The 15,449-nt window shown below is 40.4% G+C and overlaps 1 protein-coding gene across 3 annotated transcripts; it reads right to left on the reverse strand.

The window, feature by feature from the left end:
- Positions 1 to 479: 479 nt before the first annotated feature.
- LOC146485763 (ATP-binding cassette subfamily C member 4-like) lies at positions 480 to 14,719 on the reverse strand. Of its 3 annotated transcripts, none has more exons than XM_085103112.1 (8): positions 14,500 to 14,719; positions 11,055 to 11,182; positions 9,436 to 10,019; positions 8,095 to 8,474; positions 6,344 to 7,632; positions 5,107 to 5,677; positions 3,987 to 4,123; positions 480 to 2,527 (listed from the first exon to the last, which is right to left on the reverse strand). In XM_085103112.1, exons 3-8 carry the CDS (start codon positions 10,012 to 10,014, stop codon positions 1,623 to 1,625), a joined length of 3,861 nt encoding a protein of 1,286 aa, XP_084959238.1. In that variant the 5' UTR covers positions 10,015 to 10,019; positions 11,055 to 11,182; positions 14,500 to 14,719; the 3' UTR covers positions 480 to 1,622. The 3 variants fall into 3 exon arrangements, with proteins under 3 accessions (XP_084959238.1, XP_084959239.1, XP_084959237.1); XM_085103113.1 differs by having other exon boundaries at positions 9,436 to 10,042; XM_085103111.1 differs by lacking the exon at positions 14,500 to 14,719 and adding an exon at positions 11,433 to 11,636 and having other exon boundaries at positions 9,436 to 11,182.
- Between the last annotated feature and the right edge of the window lie 730 nt (positions 14,720 to 15,449).

Raw genomic sequence — 15,449 nt, forward strand, 5'->3', positions numbered from 1 at the left:
AAAAAATAAGACCAAATCACTGACTTACCCAAACATGAAACCCTCTAGCTAATGCCGAATGATGAAGAAACAACGTCCTCGTGAGTACCTGTGACGTCGGCGAGAGGGAATATTGTAGTTTAATAATGGTAATAGTGATGCAAGTTTGTCATAAACTGGGTAACTTCAATCTTATTGGCGCTTACCAAAATAACCGCCTGTAATTGGCTCTGGGGATTCTCGAATACTTCCGCACTACTTCCTAATATGGGCAAACAATCTCGGTTGTTCAAACCGGAACTCATCTTCGCACAACGTCAATAGATTTGAGATTTTTTCTACCTGGGCTGAAACTCTCACATGTGCACGCACGACAAGTTAACTTCATATACCCTCGCGTTTTCGCTGTAGTGTCTTGTTGGCGCTAGACTTCTTCTCTTTTGTTCTTGTTTTTTTTTTTGGATATCAGTTCAACCATGGTCGTCTACGAAACAATAAACTCTGACCCAGAGGGAGATATAAAAAAAATTAAACCCGGACGACGGCCGGCATCTTCTACTGGTGGCTAAACTAGATAGTTTCCACGGGAAACAAGCGTCCTCTTTATCCATTATTTAAATTACAAAAGTATAACAATAAAATACAGTACTATTAAAAATAAAGGGGTAAAGGCTAAAAATATTATACATTAATGGGAAACTGTCATGGGTATTTTAGCTCTTTTGTTAAAAAAAAAATGGTGAAACGAGACCTTCACTTAGCTACAAAATAATTCGAGAACAACGAGAAGAAAGAAATCAACTCATTTCTTGAAAGGAACAACTAATGATCTGTTGTAGCGCATTCTAGAAATAAAAATGCGACAACTTGAAAAACGTAAGCCTAAAATTTTTCAAGCATTATCATTAGATAAAGTATTAAATAAAGTATTAGATAAACTGGTCGAGAGCCGCAACGCTTGACAAAGTCCCATAACATCATAATTGTTATCCACATACGGGTTTATCATTCGCGCCTTACAATAAAACACCTTATCACATCAAAAACAACAACAATAACAGTAGTAAGTGGTCTAGTAAGAAACGTCTCCACCTCATGCAAGAGTGACTGAAGATATTGGTTCTCCTTAAGAGGACAAGCTCTCTTGTAAGACGTACCGGAAATTTTAAACAAAATAGTATGTATAAAGTGTTCAAGAATCTCTACTGTTGCACTGCTGGGTTGATCTAAAATGGCCGTTTATTTCTTTGTGCATCTTCTACCAGCAAGACCACCACTATCACCAACACCAACAGCTATGGCATCATTAGAAAAGTCAAAAATATAAGGTAACATCATGTTGTCCTACAAAAGAGAACCCCTTCCCCCTCCACGAGGAAACCATGGACAAATAATAGACCGTATTGAACTTTAACTAACTTGTACACGAGGCTAGGAGGTAGGGGGGAATCTCGTTGCATGCAAATATATTAGTTTAAAAATATTGCCCATCAAAATCCTCTTTTGCAATCTGCAGATCCAGTCGAATACCGAGAATACGCGGAATATTGTTTATTGACGCAAGGTGTGGCCGGTGAGTAGTTGAATATAAGGCGAGATGTTAAGTTCGTGATTACACCGCGACATGTTTGAGCAGTACACTGCTAAAGTTGATGATACAACTTCCAAAAGTACCCTCCCTCTCTCTGTAATAGCCTCTCAGGACGATCGAACTCCACAACTTTTCCATTGTCTAAGACTAACACCCGGTCATAGTCCATGACGGTGTTAACTCGATGGGCTATTGTAAAAACCGTGCAATCTTGAAATTTCAATCGAATTGTCTCTTGAATAAGCTGATCTGTTTTGTAGTCGAGGTTCGCGGTAGCCTCGTCCAGGATCATTATTCTGTTCTTTTGTAGCAAGGCGCGCGCCAGGCAAATCAGCTGCTTCTCTCCCACGCTGAAATTCGCTCCTCCTTCTTTGATTTCCTCGTACAATTGTTTTGGCAGCTTTTCTACCAGCGCCGTCAAGCTGGCTTCTTCTAGCGCAGTCCATATTTCCTGGTCACCGTGCTTTTCAAACGGGTCAAGATTCATCCTCAATGACCCGTTGAAAAGAATGGGATCTTGGGTAATGACAGACATTACACCACGTGATCTCTGCAGGTTGATCCCGGTGATCTTGACGTCATCGACGATGATGTCACCGGATGGTTCTGGCATGCGAAAGAACGCTGAAACCAGTGAGGACTTCCCTGCTCCAGTGCGCCCAGCAATACCTACTTTCTCACGCGGATTGACCGTAAAATTCAGGTCTTTAAGAACTTCAGGGCCACCTTTGTAGTATACTAGTCCCAGATTCTGGATTTTTACTTGTCCTCGGTCTGGCCAGTCTGTGGGAGGCTGGGACTGATTGTGGTACCCAGGCTCTGATTGGATTCTCGTGTATGTGAGGACGCGTTCGGCTGATGTCATGTAGCTTTCCATCTCGGAAAACTGCTGGACACCATACTGGGACACATCCACGGTGAGTTGAAGCGTGTAGACAAGGGAAAGAGCCGTGACACCTTTAAGCAAAACACATCAGTTAGAGCTTCGTGGTTTTAGTATTACAAAGTGTTGGGACCCTACCGCCCGCCTGACCTGTTCTATTCATCGTCCGAGCATATGGCTACCATTCCCCTCGTAAACCCACCCCTCCCCCTACCCCCAGGTTAAGAAGAAGTCGAAGAGTTCCTTTTGTGGTAGGTTCTGACCTAAAAACAAATTCCCTCATTTACCCTCTTCGAAATAATAAATTAGTACTCTTGACAAAAAATTCAGGATTATCGGTTTATTTCAGATAATTTTCACAGAACTTCAGCCAATTCAATTATGATTAGAGAAAATTCTAAACATGGAAAAATTATTTTAAAAAGGCTAACTTTGCTTCGCCCGTATGATCCCTTGCCTAGGCCACCAAAAAGGCGGGAAAACCTAAAGCGGCTGGGACGATTTTCGCGCCATTTGTTTTGCCTTTGAAATTGTAGCAGCATTGGTTTACGTCACTTTAAAAGTGAAAACAATACATTTTCTCTAAATTTCACAGTATCACTTTTAGAAAGGGGGATTTAAATAATCCCTCCATCAAACAAAATCGGAAGTTCAAATAAACTTCGCCCTGCAAGCGCTGAAGAAAGCAGAGGCAAGTCAGTCGCTCCAAGAGCGTGAACGACCGTTTTACAGCGGATAAAATTACGGATCCATGAAAACTGTGTACTCGCAGAATATTCAAGCGTGTTTAATAGATGGAGAGCTTCTCAATAGATTTTGGCTGATTTTGTTGGGAATATCTGACTGTTCAGAAAGCCATCAGTACCCACCTCTGAAATTCCGATTAAATTGCGACGAAAAACAAGCGTTTTCCTTCGCTAAATGTCACCTGAAACTTTCGAAACAACGAAACACTAATCGCTATTGTTTTCGGAGTGGAAATTACATTGTTAAAAGTGCGAAAAAGAAGCCAGCTAATATTTTCGAAAGGTCAAAACAAGCTACTGAATTCGAAGGATAAGATTCCGTTATCTAAACCTCTCGACAATTCAGTTTTTCAGCTAAAGAATCCGAACACTCGAGATTAAACTGCGTTAGCTTACACAAATTTATCTTTTAAAAGGCCACTGATAAAGATATTGTAGAAACGAGGGAAACAACATTTTAAACCTGATTTTAACTATTTTGATGTTCTCGTTAAGCGCTCCTGAGAAGGCTGATTTAACTCAGTTTTACTCTGACGAGCTCTGTTTCAACTAAAAAGCCTTCCTTCCTTATTGCTTTTATATTTTTGAAGATCTCAATCTCAATCTCGTACCCAGAGTCCTCAGGCTTCTTGGCCAGCGGTTGGTTGCCAGGAGAGTCTCTGATCTCAAGTCTCCCCTAGCGACAAACTGCTGGCCAAAGAGCCTGAGGACTCTGGGTACGAGATTGATCAATCCTGGATTGTTTTGTTCGGAGTGCTTATTATTAATAACAAAATAGCTCATTCACCTGGTCCAGATTGCGCTGCTATTGCTATAAATGCCACAGCTGCAGTGAATGTAACGCTAAGCATGTCCAGACGAACTGCCATCCATCTGGGAGCTGCTTGGATCATGAAACATGTTTCTATGTGTGTATCTTGGCGCCTGGTGGATAAAAAGAGAAAAATATTTCAACCATCCTCGCCAGTCTAATTGTTCTGGTACAGTAAAATAAATGAAAATAAATGGGAATTTCATTGGCGCATCCATAGAGTGGCTGTTCGTCCAGTGTTTCTACATCGAATTGTAATTTGGAAATGCTGAATTTTGTGGAGGGAGGAAAACCGAAGAACCCGGAGAAAAACCCTTGGAGCAGGGACGAGAACCAACAACAAACCCACATATAACGCCGAGTCCGGGAATCAAACCCGAGCGACATTGGTCGAAGGCGAATGTACTCATCACCACTGCACCATCCTTGCTCCCGCTCAGACCAGATCTAAACTGTACCGGTGTTGGTATAGATTATACGGCTGCGAAGGAAACTAGAAAGGCCCTCTACTAAAGATATTGTTTCCTTATCCTTTTATGTTAATAAAAATTGCCAAACAGTTACTTAATCATGATCCAAAATTAAAGGTTGGGCGCTGCTTATTGAATCTCGATGGCGTCTCTAATTCGCTTCCTAAAAGTGTCATTTGCTCTAGCAACGACTGTGGTTGATGACTAGTCCACGGAATGCGCTGTGCCTTTGAGGTGTTCCCCAAGTGTTGTTAAGCTTTTTTAGCCTAATTACCAAGGGTGCTTTCCATTTGTCAGGGCTGGCTGGCCAGACTGGTTAGTCCGAAAATGGAGTGAACCAATTTGAAGGACTGCTTCCTCGAAGTCTTCAAAATGGCACATTCTGAGAGCAACGTCCGCCATATCATTTTTAAGCAATTTAAAGGAAGTGGTATATGACGTGTTGTCGAAATTGGTACATTCCATCTGCAAAAAGATTAAACTGGCCGGCAAGTTCTGACAAATGTAACGCACCCTCACCATACCATGAGGAAGTCGAAAGCACGTGCGTCTCTAAAACATAAAATAATTTGGAATCCTGAATTATTAACAGTTTGCAATATTTAGAAAGGGACTTTTTTTCGAACCTGTAAAGTTCTTCTAGAAAACTCGTCTCCTTCTTATACGCCCGAATGGATGCCAAACCCTCCAAGGTATCGGAGAAGTGAGAGAACACAGGGCTTCTATTCAGTGCTTCCAATCGCCTCACTTCCCGGAAAGTCTTGTTGAAGAGTCGACCAATCACAAAAAACACTATCATAAGAGGAACGACAGCCAATATGATCCAAGGATTAAGGGCGCTCGTGAAGATCACCGTTCCTGCACAGAGCAAGAACAGCTGCAAGGTGTCCACAAACACGTAGGGCAGGAACTCATCCAAGATTGCCACGTCCCCAGAGAAGCGGTTTATTATTCTGCCAACGGGGTTGGTATCGTAAAACAAGACCGGGGCTTTTAATATGGCTATCGTCATTTTGTCGTGCAGCTGCTTGGAGGAATTGACCAGGGTTTCAAACAGAAGTACTGCCCTTGTGATGAAGAGAACTAAAGCTGTGCTAACCAGTCCTCCATAAATGTAAAAGTTACGGCTGTCATCTCTCTGTTCCCGGGGGAGTTTGGACATTTGAAGTAACCACCAGTCCGGAGCAATCAGAGAACCTGTTACCATAGCAACGGTAAAAAGATACAAACTACCAATCGGTCAAAAAATAAAAGAATTTCGCGTACAAACCAAATAAGAAACAAAAGATCAAATAAATTAAAAATAATTGCCCGTTCTCAAAATATTATGTTCATAGTTTGATGAAAAAAGTTCCAAAGATGCGCGCCAAAAATACTACGAAATTTGTCCCTACTCGATTGTCGTTAAAGTAGCCTATTTTTTCAGTAGAGTGGGAGCAACGCTAGACTAGAGTTTGTTTTGATACAAACGTCACTATTTTTCATATGTGACTCATGTCATCCTTGTGCTACTGGCTTATATTTCCATATGAAAAGCGACGAGTTTTGTATAAAATAAAGGGTCGAAAAGGGATTCCAGCCTTGCTACTGCTCCAGGACACGTTTCTAAGGACACGGCTGTACAAATGGGCTATAGTTTTCACTTTTTAGTGTTTTGTTAAAAAATATATATATATATCAGAGAAAATCGTTTTGTTTTAAAGCCCCCTTTTTCATTCCACAAAACGTCGCGAAATTCTACAGCGTAGGATAGAAATTTCAGGGTAGCCATGCATCGCTTTCCGGAAACACAATGTTTTAATTCCTTGCTCTTAAGCAGAATAAGCGGATAGTAGTAACAAAATGAGTACGATAAGTATTTACCTTGGACTAAAGTGAAAAATATTGCGAAAAGTAGCAATAATTTGGCAGATATCCCGGCTCGAAGATAATCCCAGTATGATCTCCAGTTGACGACGCCTGTTAAGCGATCTTCCTCAGCAGTTTCCAGGCCGTACGCGTCTTCTACACCTGAAACAACATTAGTTTCTTTTGCACCGTATAAGGAATGTACCTCACCTAAATCTCTCCTCTTTCGCATCCAATCCCCTAACACCACAGAGTCAAATTTCTTCAAGTCTTCATAATTGCCGTTATTCAATAAAATCGATCCTTCCTTCATTAAGACAATGCTTTTCGCATTCTTCAAATACTGCAGACTGTGGGTGACAACGACTCGAAGCTTTGTGGAAAGCACGCCATTTAAGCATTGCTCAAAGATGTGCTTCCCAACTTTAGCATCAACCGCACTCAGCGGATCATCTAGCAAATAAATATCTGCATTAGAATAAACCGCGCGTGCTAAACCAATACGAGCACGCTGGCCTCCACTTAACACAATGCCGCGTTCTCCAATCAAGGTGGCGTGTCCATCGGGGAATGCTTGTATGTCCCTAAGAAGTGCGCATGATTCAATGACCATGTTGTATCTACGTATGTCTAGTGGTTGTCCAAATAAAATGTTTTCTTGCACGGTGCCAGAGAATACCCATGGTTGCTGGGCAACGTAGGCGATTTTGCCACAACTTGACAAGTGACCATCATCGACGGTGAGCTCCCCTAAAAGGGCGAGAAGTAGAGATGTTTTACCAGCACCAACAGGGCCGGTGACAAACACCATTTCATCATCATTCATCGCCAAAGAGAAGGAATTCAAAGTTGGGGATTTACGGTTACCGGTCCAGCTGCAAACGGCATTTTTCATTAAAATGTTTACTTTCCTTCCGTTTTTGCAATTTCTTTTGTTTTCAGCTTGTTCCATACCAAACGGATCCTTGCTAAGAAAACGTCCTTTATCTTCGTTGTCAAAGAACGACTCTTTGAGTCGTTTCTTTATACTGCAGTCGAAGGTTTCTAGAAAGAGCTGAATGCGTCGAACAGAAGTCGAGAATTCTGCTACAGATATAGCAGACTGTGCAATGTGCCAGCACACCGAAACCCGTATCGTACCATAAAGAGAAAGAATCATGAAAATGTTATAAGTGGTAAGCTCAGTTCCACTGCCTGACAATGTCAACAGCGAAGTCAGCACTGTGGCGGGAAGAGATGAGTACATGAGCGCTGAGTATATGGCAAGAAGCGCGCTTTTGAATCGAACCAGTCGAATTTCTCTCCTGTATCAGAAAGAAAGAAAAAGAAAACATAAGTAAAGCTAGTGTCTACGAGACAATGGGGGGCTTAGGTTAGACATTTGGTAATGTCACAGGATGTTAAAGATTTTGGAGGTAACAATTTACGTTCTACTTTCTTTGGTTAGTTGTTTCCTGTTCTTGTTGCTAAAAATGTGTGTGCATGCACAGTTATAATCAAGAGCGTAGCTTAGTGCTGAGAAAAATCTAAGGTCCGCTTTTTTATGTGGAGGGGTGAGAGGGAGAAGAGTGGTAAATTCTACACTCGGCCCAACTCACGATTCAATGACGTCCCCCGCAAAAAATTACTAGTTATACGTCCATTTGGAATTAAAGTATTCATTAGTTTTGTTTTCCTTTGTTGAGTAGTAATTAATCCTTTCCATGCCATGCGTAAACCTCTAGTCGTTGCACCGACTGTGAGACAAATATTTAAAACGAAATTACCTCCTAGTCTGTAGCACTCTTTCCCTGAAGAGCCATTCCCAGGCGTTCAATTTTACAGCACGGATTCCCAAGATGACGTTGTTCATTAATCGAAGACGATTGTCCGTTATATCGGCAATTCTGAAGCGCAGTTTGGCACAAGCCGCTCCGATGGCTCCATAGAGAACAGCAAGCGATACCAGGAACAACAAACCAGCCAATGCCTTCCATCCAAACAGGTATACGATTAGACATGATATTCCACTTGCTTCGAATAAAGTGCGCAGCATAGAACAAACGGAATACATGAACATGTCAAATCGTTGGAGATCGCCAGAGATAAGGTTTAGCACGCGACCGCTGGAAATGTGTGATAACTGTGATTGGGTGAAACCAAGAATCTATTGTAGAGATAAACATAAAATGTTTGTTCGATGATTTAAGACACATTAAAAAGTGAGTTAGTACATATACATAATACATGACTTAAAAGACATAAGCATATGTATTTTTCGGTCAGAATAATACTCTGTCCTAAATGGAATGAGAAAGACGAAGGCAAACGATTTTTTGTTTTTGTTCTGTGCTATTGCACTAATAACAACGAATCGAAACTTTGACGAATTTACAACCAACTATGCTACGTAAAAACTCAAGTTTTGCTATAACCAATACAGTAAACACCCACATTTTGTAAGGTTCTTATATAACAGGTGACTAAAATGACGAATTTCAGCCTGGAGATTCTTAATCCACTTGTTAACGTTCTTTTATGCGGCTGTTTACTGTACTAACATAACTTGTAGTAGTATTTGATATTTGAAGTGAGTGGCCTCATTGAACCTTCCAGGGGCTCCTGGCCCCGTCGGCATAGCTCTCATATCTTTAGGATTTTTCATAGACACAGAAGCTTCTCAATTAGAGCAAAGAAACAGTTGAGCCAAAGCAGCCAAAGTGTAGTAAACTAGCTAAACCAGACATCATTTTTGACACTATTTCTATTTTTTTTTCTGTTTTATTTATTTTAACACACGCGCTTCAAAAAAGCAAAATATGAGCGGAAGAAAAAAATTTTACAATGGTGAGGAAACCTTTGTTGAAACCATAGGGCTTATAGAATAAGGCTACCTCATTGTAGTGCTGTTATATATAATGTTTAAAGACTAGGAGACGGTTGATACAATTACAGTTGAGACAATCATAAAACGAATAGACAGAAAACGATCAATAAACATCTGTGCAAAAACATAAATAAATAAATAACATGTAAGGTAGAAAATGATGATAACATTTAGTATTTGCTATAGATATATTTTTAAGGCTAGACGTAAAGGAGGAAAGTTACAATTGTGTTCCAGATACCTTTCTATACGTCATTCCAACCACGGCCGATTTCCACCTCAGAGGAATCGTATAGACCCTGAATGCATACTGATTTGAAAACACTACACGCAGAAGGGAACTCAGGCAGATCCCTGCAGCATAACTATAAGCACGAAAGTCGTCACGTGATGGTTTTAGCAGTTCTGCTAACAACAGACTCAAAAACACGGGCTGTAGAACATTTCCTAAACCACACAGCAGCGCTAATAAACAAACAAGTGCGTAGTCACTCCACGAGTACAGCTGTAGCAATGCTGAAAGCAATCGGCATCCACCAACACAAGGCCACCAAGAGAACAGCTCGCATGGGAAGCCTGCCCGTGGTTTGGGCGTATGATTAGTAATTTTCTCGTCCCATAGCTGCTGTAGTCTTTCAGTCGCTTCTTTACATTTGTCGCCTTCAATCAACGGAAACAAGTGTTTATTCTCGAGAGGACGCTTGTTTCCCGTGGAAAATATCTCGTTTAGCCACCAGAATGAAAGAATGGAGAAGATGCCGGCCTCTGTCCGAGGATTTTTTCTATCTCCCTCGGTGTTTATTTTTTCGTAGTCGACCATCGCAACTTAATATATAAAAAAGAAAGAACTGAAAAAAAATTAAGAAAGTTGTCGTCTGTGCGTGAAATAAGGCAATGAGAACAAAACCGCTGCAGTATACAATATGAATACTTAATAAAAACTGAACATTTGTGTGATGCAACTCCAGTGATTTGATCGGCTTAGCGACCATGTCTTCTGGTTGTTCTTGCAAAGCGAAATCAGCAAGATCTAGCAATATTTCTTGATGTTTGTTTTTTAATAAAACAATTATTCCACTCGCGCTTGTTGGATATGAGATGATGATAGCCAACTCGGCGCTACATGCCTCGTTTGCTATCATCTCATATCCTACGCGCGGTGTTACTTGAAGGCCCAGTTCAGACGCGGTACATGAAAAGTTCGCCGTCTGAATCGATTGAGAACGGCTACTTCAATTTGGAAGGGCTCAGCCGGGAATTTCGGCTTTGGAACGGCTTTCATTCAGACGTCGAACTTCCATCAGCCGAACATAATGCATAAATTATTATAACGTATTTCAGATGCAATCTCTCGTAAAGAGCACGGTTTGCTTCAAGTTACAAGTAAATTAAGTTCGGCGTCTGAATCAAAAGGCGGGATTTTCGGGATTTGGGCTGACCTTAATTTGAGTTAAGTTCGGCTCACGAAAAGTTCGGCGTCTGAACTGTGCCTAATGTTTGTAAACACCAAAATTATTCCATGCTTGAATAAATTATAACCGCACGAATTTCGGGCGGGAGAAGGGGAACAGAAGAAAGATCCTCTCAGTTATTTACGCAACGTAGGCAGTTGCGAAAAGAAAACCTGAAAAAAATTCAGGCTTGGAAGCTGGCAATATTGTGAGTTTGTAACATGTAGCCTTTTTTTCGCAACCACTTAAGTTACGTAAATAACTGCGAAAGTCTTTCTTCTATTAAATCTTTCACCCGCGCGCGGTTGAAATATATGCCGGGAGTTCGTATATTCATATTCAATGATACAAAAGCAGGCGTAAAAGGTCAATATGAAACGATTCGAATTTGACTTAGATGAGTTTTTACCTGATTAAAGGAAGCCAGCAGTTCAGTTGGTGTCACCGCTCGTCTCTCCACGAAATGACTTCGGCGAACTCCGCTGTTGTGGCACTGTGAAACCTCGTCTGTTCATTTGTAGACCAGCCGCTACAAACCTTCAATGAAGCGGAACAGTTATTCGTGTTTGCATCACAATTATTATATTATACTTAATTATATCTTATAAGTTTCCTCTGCACGTGTATAAACACCATACCTGAGCACTGTATTACATAGCATTGTATTTTAATAATGTGTTCGAGTATATAAACCAGCACCAGCCCACCGTGGCGCGATGGGCAAACGTTGCCATGTATAAATGTAGATGTCGAGTCGAAAAGATAGGATTAAATATGCAGAACATACCGATTTTAAACCGTGCTTTAAATTTGCAGGCCGTTCAATTTTCTTCTCTTTGTATGGTGAAGACGATAGAACATATGGCAGACTAAAAAAGAGTTTGTTGTGGCCCTTTAATTATGGAATAGACGAAAACATGAAGGCATAAATTATTACTTCGTTAGAACATGGTCACACTTGACTCAGCCAATCAGTGCCCAATATTTGACTGCTCTATATCCCATAAACGGTCTTAAATTATGTAAAGAGGCGGAGGCTTTAAAGCACAGGGAAATTATAGGGTAAAATGAATACTCATTAGTATGCTCTGTATAGAACATACTAATGATTTCTTTTGTTTTCCTTTGTCTAAAAGCCTAATTAGTATGCTCTATATAGAGCATACTTATGATTATTTATAAAATAGCCAGGGTCAAGCAAGCACTGTGATTGGTCAAACTGAGTTCTTTATAACTCCACAATGCACGAAGCATACGTATGGTGCGTGCATTATAATTGTACATATGCACGGAGCACACGTCAGATTTTTTGCCCGTGAAAATCTGAGAAATTCAGCGACAGACCGCCATTATGGCCGAGCAATTTCCCTCGTTTGACTGCGGTTTTGAGTTTCTCAATGATATTGTAAACACTAACCGATGGTTATCGAGTTCTGAGGTTGTATCTGTCCAAGTTGAATCCAAAGTGACAGCGATAACCTTGTGGTCAGAAGCCGGCTTGGCAGATCGGCACATTTGCCACATTTCGGGCCACAAAAACCCGAACAGTCTCCAACATTACAATTCCCGGCTATCGTCAACTCAGCTCAGAAAGTGCAGTGATGTTCTGTCATCTGCTCTAACAGGATCCATTCAGACAACACAGATGAAGTAAATGTCTTCCAAACAATTCCAGTCCGTTTCTTCTCGACAACCCAGAGAAATGTCATCCGCAGTTGTAGAATCACACCGATCAACATCCTCCAACACCGCGGTGATTCTCATGGCATGTTCAATAGGCCTTATCACGGTTTTCGACGCCATTTTGACGAGTAGGCAAACACGCTTGAAATAACAGCGTTTGTATGGAAATCCGATGTCAAAGAATTTTCATAAAACATCGCTTCTGAAAAATTCATGAATTGGAAACTTTTGGCACTAGGAAAAGGATTTTAAGAAAAAAAAATTGGAAGGATGTAGCTGTGCCAGAAAGCGTCCAGTCGTGTTTTGAACTTTGCATACATTTGTCTGTATTTTTTTCCCGCAAACTATTTTTAGTAGCAGTTCACGGCTGGTTCGCTTACAGACAAATGTATGGAAAGTTTAAAACACGACTGGACGCTTTCTGGCACAGCTACATCCCTCTAATTTTTTTCTTAAAATCCTTTTCCTAGTGCCAAAAGTTTCCAATTCATGAATTTTCCAGAGGCGATGTTTTACTAAAATTATTTGACATCGGATTTCCATACAAACACTGCTATTTCAAGCGTGTTTGCCTACTCGTCAAAATGGCGTCAAAAACCGTGATAAGGCCTATTCGCCGTGAACTATAAATTCAGTTCAAATAAACTTGAATCTCCCTTAATCCACAAATAAGTGAAGTATTTGAACTTTTGAAGAGAATCCTTAGCTTGTTGTTTAGCTTTTTCGAGAACTTTTCGCTTCAAATGATTCTCGTCGTGAACGATACAAAACATTTTTCATTGGTTTTCTGTCAAATTTTGAACCAATGAGATTGCGTCTGACGTGTAAGGAGAAAGTTGATGTTGATTCATTAAAATTCGCACTTGTCTGACGAGTTGCGATTGTTTATATTTTATAAAAGAAATAAAAAAACTTGTTCCTCGTGCATTGTTGAGTTATATAAGCACTTGGGAATTTTTAAGAACACTCGAGAAGTGCAGAAAGGCACTCGCCTACGGCTCGTGCCTCTCTGCACTTCTCTCTTGTTCTTAAAAATTCCCGCGTGCTTATATAATTCAACAATGCACTCGGCGCGTTTTTTATTTCTTTAATATCGCACGGGCAAGGGGACTTCCAATATGAATCTTGTAAGCCAGTAATTTACCTCTTCCACCGGGGTGGTGCCCAAACCAACTGGAGCGGACCCATACTAATCTCCAAGGGTTTCATTTTGTGTGTTTCGGTATTCCTCCCAGTTTACCGACCACGCGGTACTTTGTCGAGTTTTCTTTGGAATTCTGTCTCTTTCTCTTTGCTTAATTTCGTTCACTGTGGTAGGCTTTTGGAAACGTACACTAGATTTTCTCAACGTAAAATACTTACTCTGTGGAGTGTCCCGCAGAAACCACTTCTTTCCTAATTATTTAAGTTTAAAGCGATTCTGCTGCTCACGGGACTAATATTTAACAATTATTCACCGAAGTGGAGGTGAATAGTGATGGAGGCGGTGAGGTAAATATCCATTACTTTCACCGACACTGAGGTGAATAATTGTTTTAGCATATACCACACAAGCTGAATAACTAGTGGACCAAAAATTTATCTTATTTTTGACAATATGCCGACAAATGGTATGAAATTTTAAAATCACGCACGGGCACGCGGTAAGCGATTTCTTATTGAAGAAAGTTCCGTCTCGCTTTCTTGCAGACAATTAAAACTTTTGGAGACACTTGATTAGTTCCTACAGTGTCAATTCTTCAATTTTTTTTGTGAAATTCGTCTTGTTGTTGAAACCATGCTGAAAAATATTAGAAGTTTCATTGTTTTCATTGCAATTTTAGTGCTCGGCAGTTTTCGACCGAGTGTCGTCATACGACTGGTTTGAAAACTGCCACGAATTCTCCCATGAAATTCTTTTCTCCTTCCATTCTGACTAAACGCAATGAAAAAAGCACAACATACAAATGTATGAATAACTCTTCTCTCAAGGTCTGTTAAAGTAGAAGCATTGAAGCTTTCGACTGTTTCTCGCAGTCTTCTTCAGCAAAAGAAGCTTCAATGCTTCAACATTAGTAGACCTTGAGAGAAGAGTTATCAGCATACAATTGTTTAAGATTCCAAGTTCAAGAATGATCATTCACAGTATTATAACAAACAAATGTTTTTTTCTGAAAACCAGTCACACATACCTTATAATTCTTGAGAAGCAGCTCTACAAAATCACCAAAGCGAGTCAGAATTCAGCAAATAACATGCTTGGGCGACCTGGGATGACCGCTCTCTTTTGACTCTGCAGGGGGTCAATCCTCAAGAATGTTCTTTTCTTTGTTTGCACAAAAGGAAGAATTTCGTAATGAAAGCTTGAACAGCGCAATTTCAAAACAACGTATTACAAGAGTTTCATTAAGAAAAATCTCACAGAAACACTTGAATTTTCCTGAAGTTTCCAAGAATACAGTATTTGACATTTCTCGTGTTGTGCACCACCTTGAACATTCGAATTTCAAATTGGATCGTTTTATGCACATTCACTATATGTTAAACTACGGTGACAAAACAGACACTTTTTGCAATTTTACATTTCTAACATCAAATTTAGCTGATTTAGATTACTGTTTCATTCAAACGTTTCGCTTGGAATCGAAGTGATTTGCCGAAACTGCACCCCTCTTAACTGCACCCCTCTTTGGTCAGTTTGTTTACATTTCATATACAAATCACTTTCAAGGTGCTGGAAACTGTCATTTCGTTTTTGCTCTCATTTGTTCGCACTGAGAACTTTCTTTTGTCATCGAATACGCTAAAAAACATCACTTTTCTCAAAGTGCGGGTGATGTTTTCTTCGTACTAGTTAACCGCAGGAGTCACGCAATTTCTGTTGATAAACTTCGCCTCCCAGGGTGAGTGCTGGCCGTACATTTGTGTGTGTGTGGTGCACGTCTTGAAATCCTTATCCTTTTTCAGTCTAAAATATGTAATTTGCCCTACCCTATTTCAAACCAGACCCTCAGAGTATGCAAATCCTCCAAAACATCATGTTGACCCACTACAAATATATACAAGAAGGTAAATTGCTCAATCAGGACCGAGATGAAAAACGCAAACATGCGAGCGAGAGTTGTGTAGGCCTTCCAACCCC

Source organism: Pavona decussata, unplaced genomic scaffold, assembly GCF_977016875.1.
Source record: "Pavona decussata unplaced genomic scaffold, jaPavDecu1.1 SCAFFOLD_25, whole genome shotgun sequence".
NCBI lineage: Eukaryota > Metazoa > Cnidaria > Anthozoa > Scleractinia > Agariciidae > Pavona > Pavona decussata.

Bases quoted from the DNA above. Each gene is read 5' to 3' on its own strand.
- LOC146485763 (XM_085103112.1), bottom strand. From the start codon at position 10,014: ATGGTCGACTACGAAAAAATAAACACCGAGGGAGATAGAAAAAATCCT. The intron at 7,633-8,094 runs GTAATTTCGTTT...TTTCTGATACAG, and splicing joins AGAGTGCTACAGACTAGGAG to GAGAGAAATTCGACTGGTTC. The intron at 5,678-6,343 runs GTAAATACTTAT...CTATGGTAACAG, and splicing joins ATTTTTCACTTTAGTCCAAG to GTTCTCTGATTGCTCCGGAC.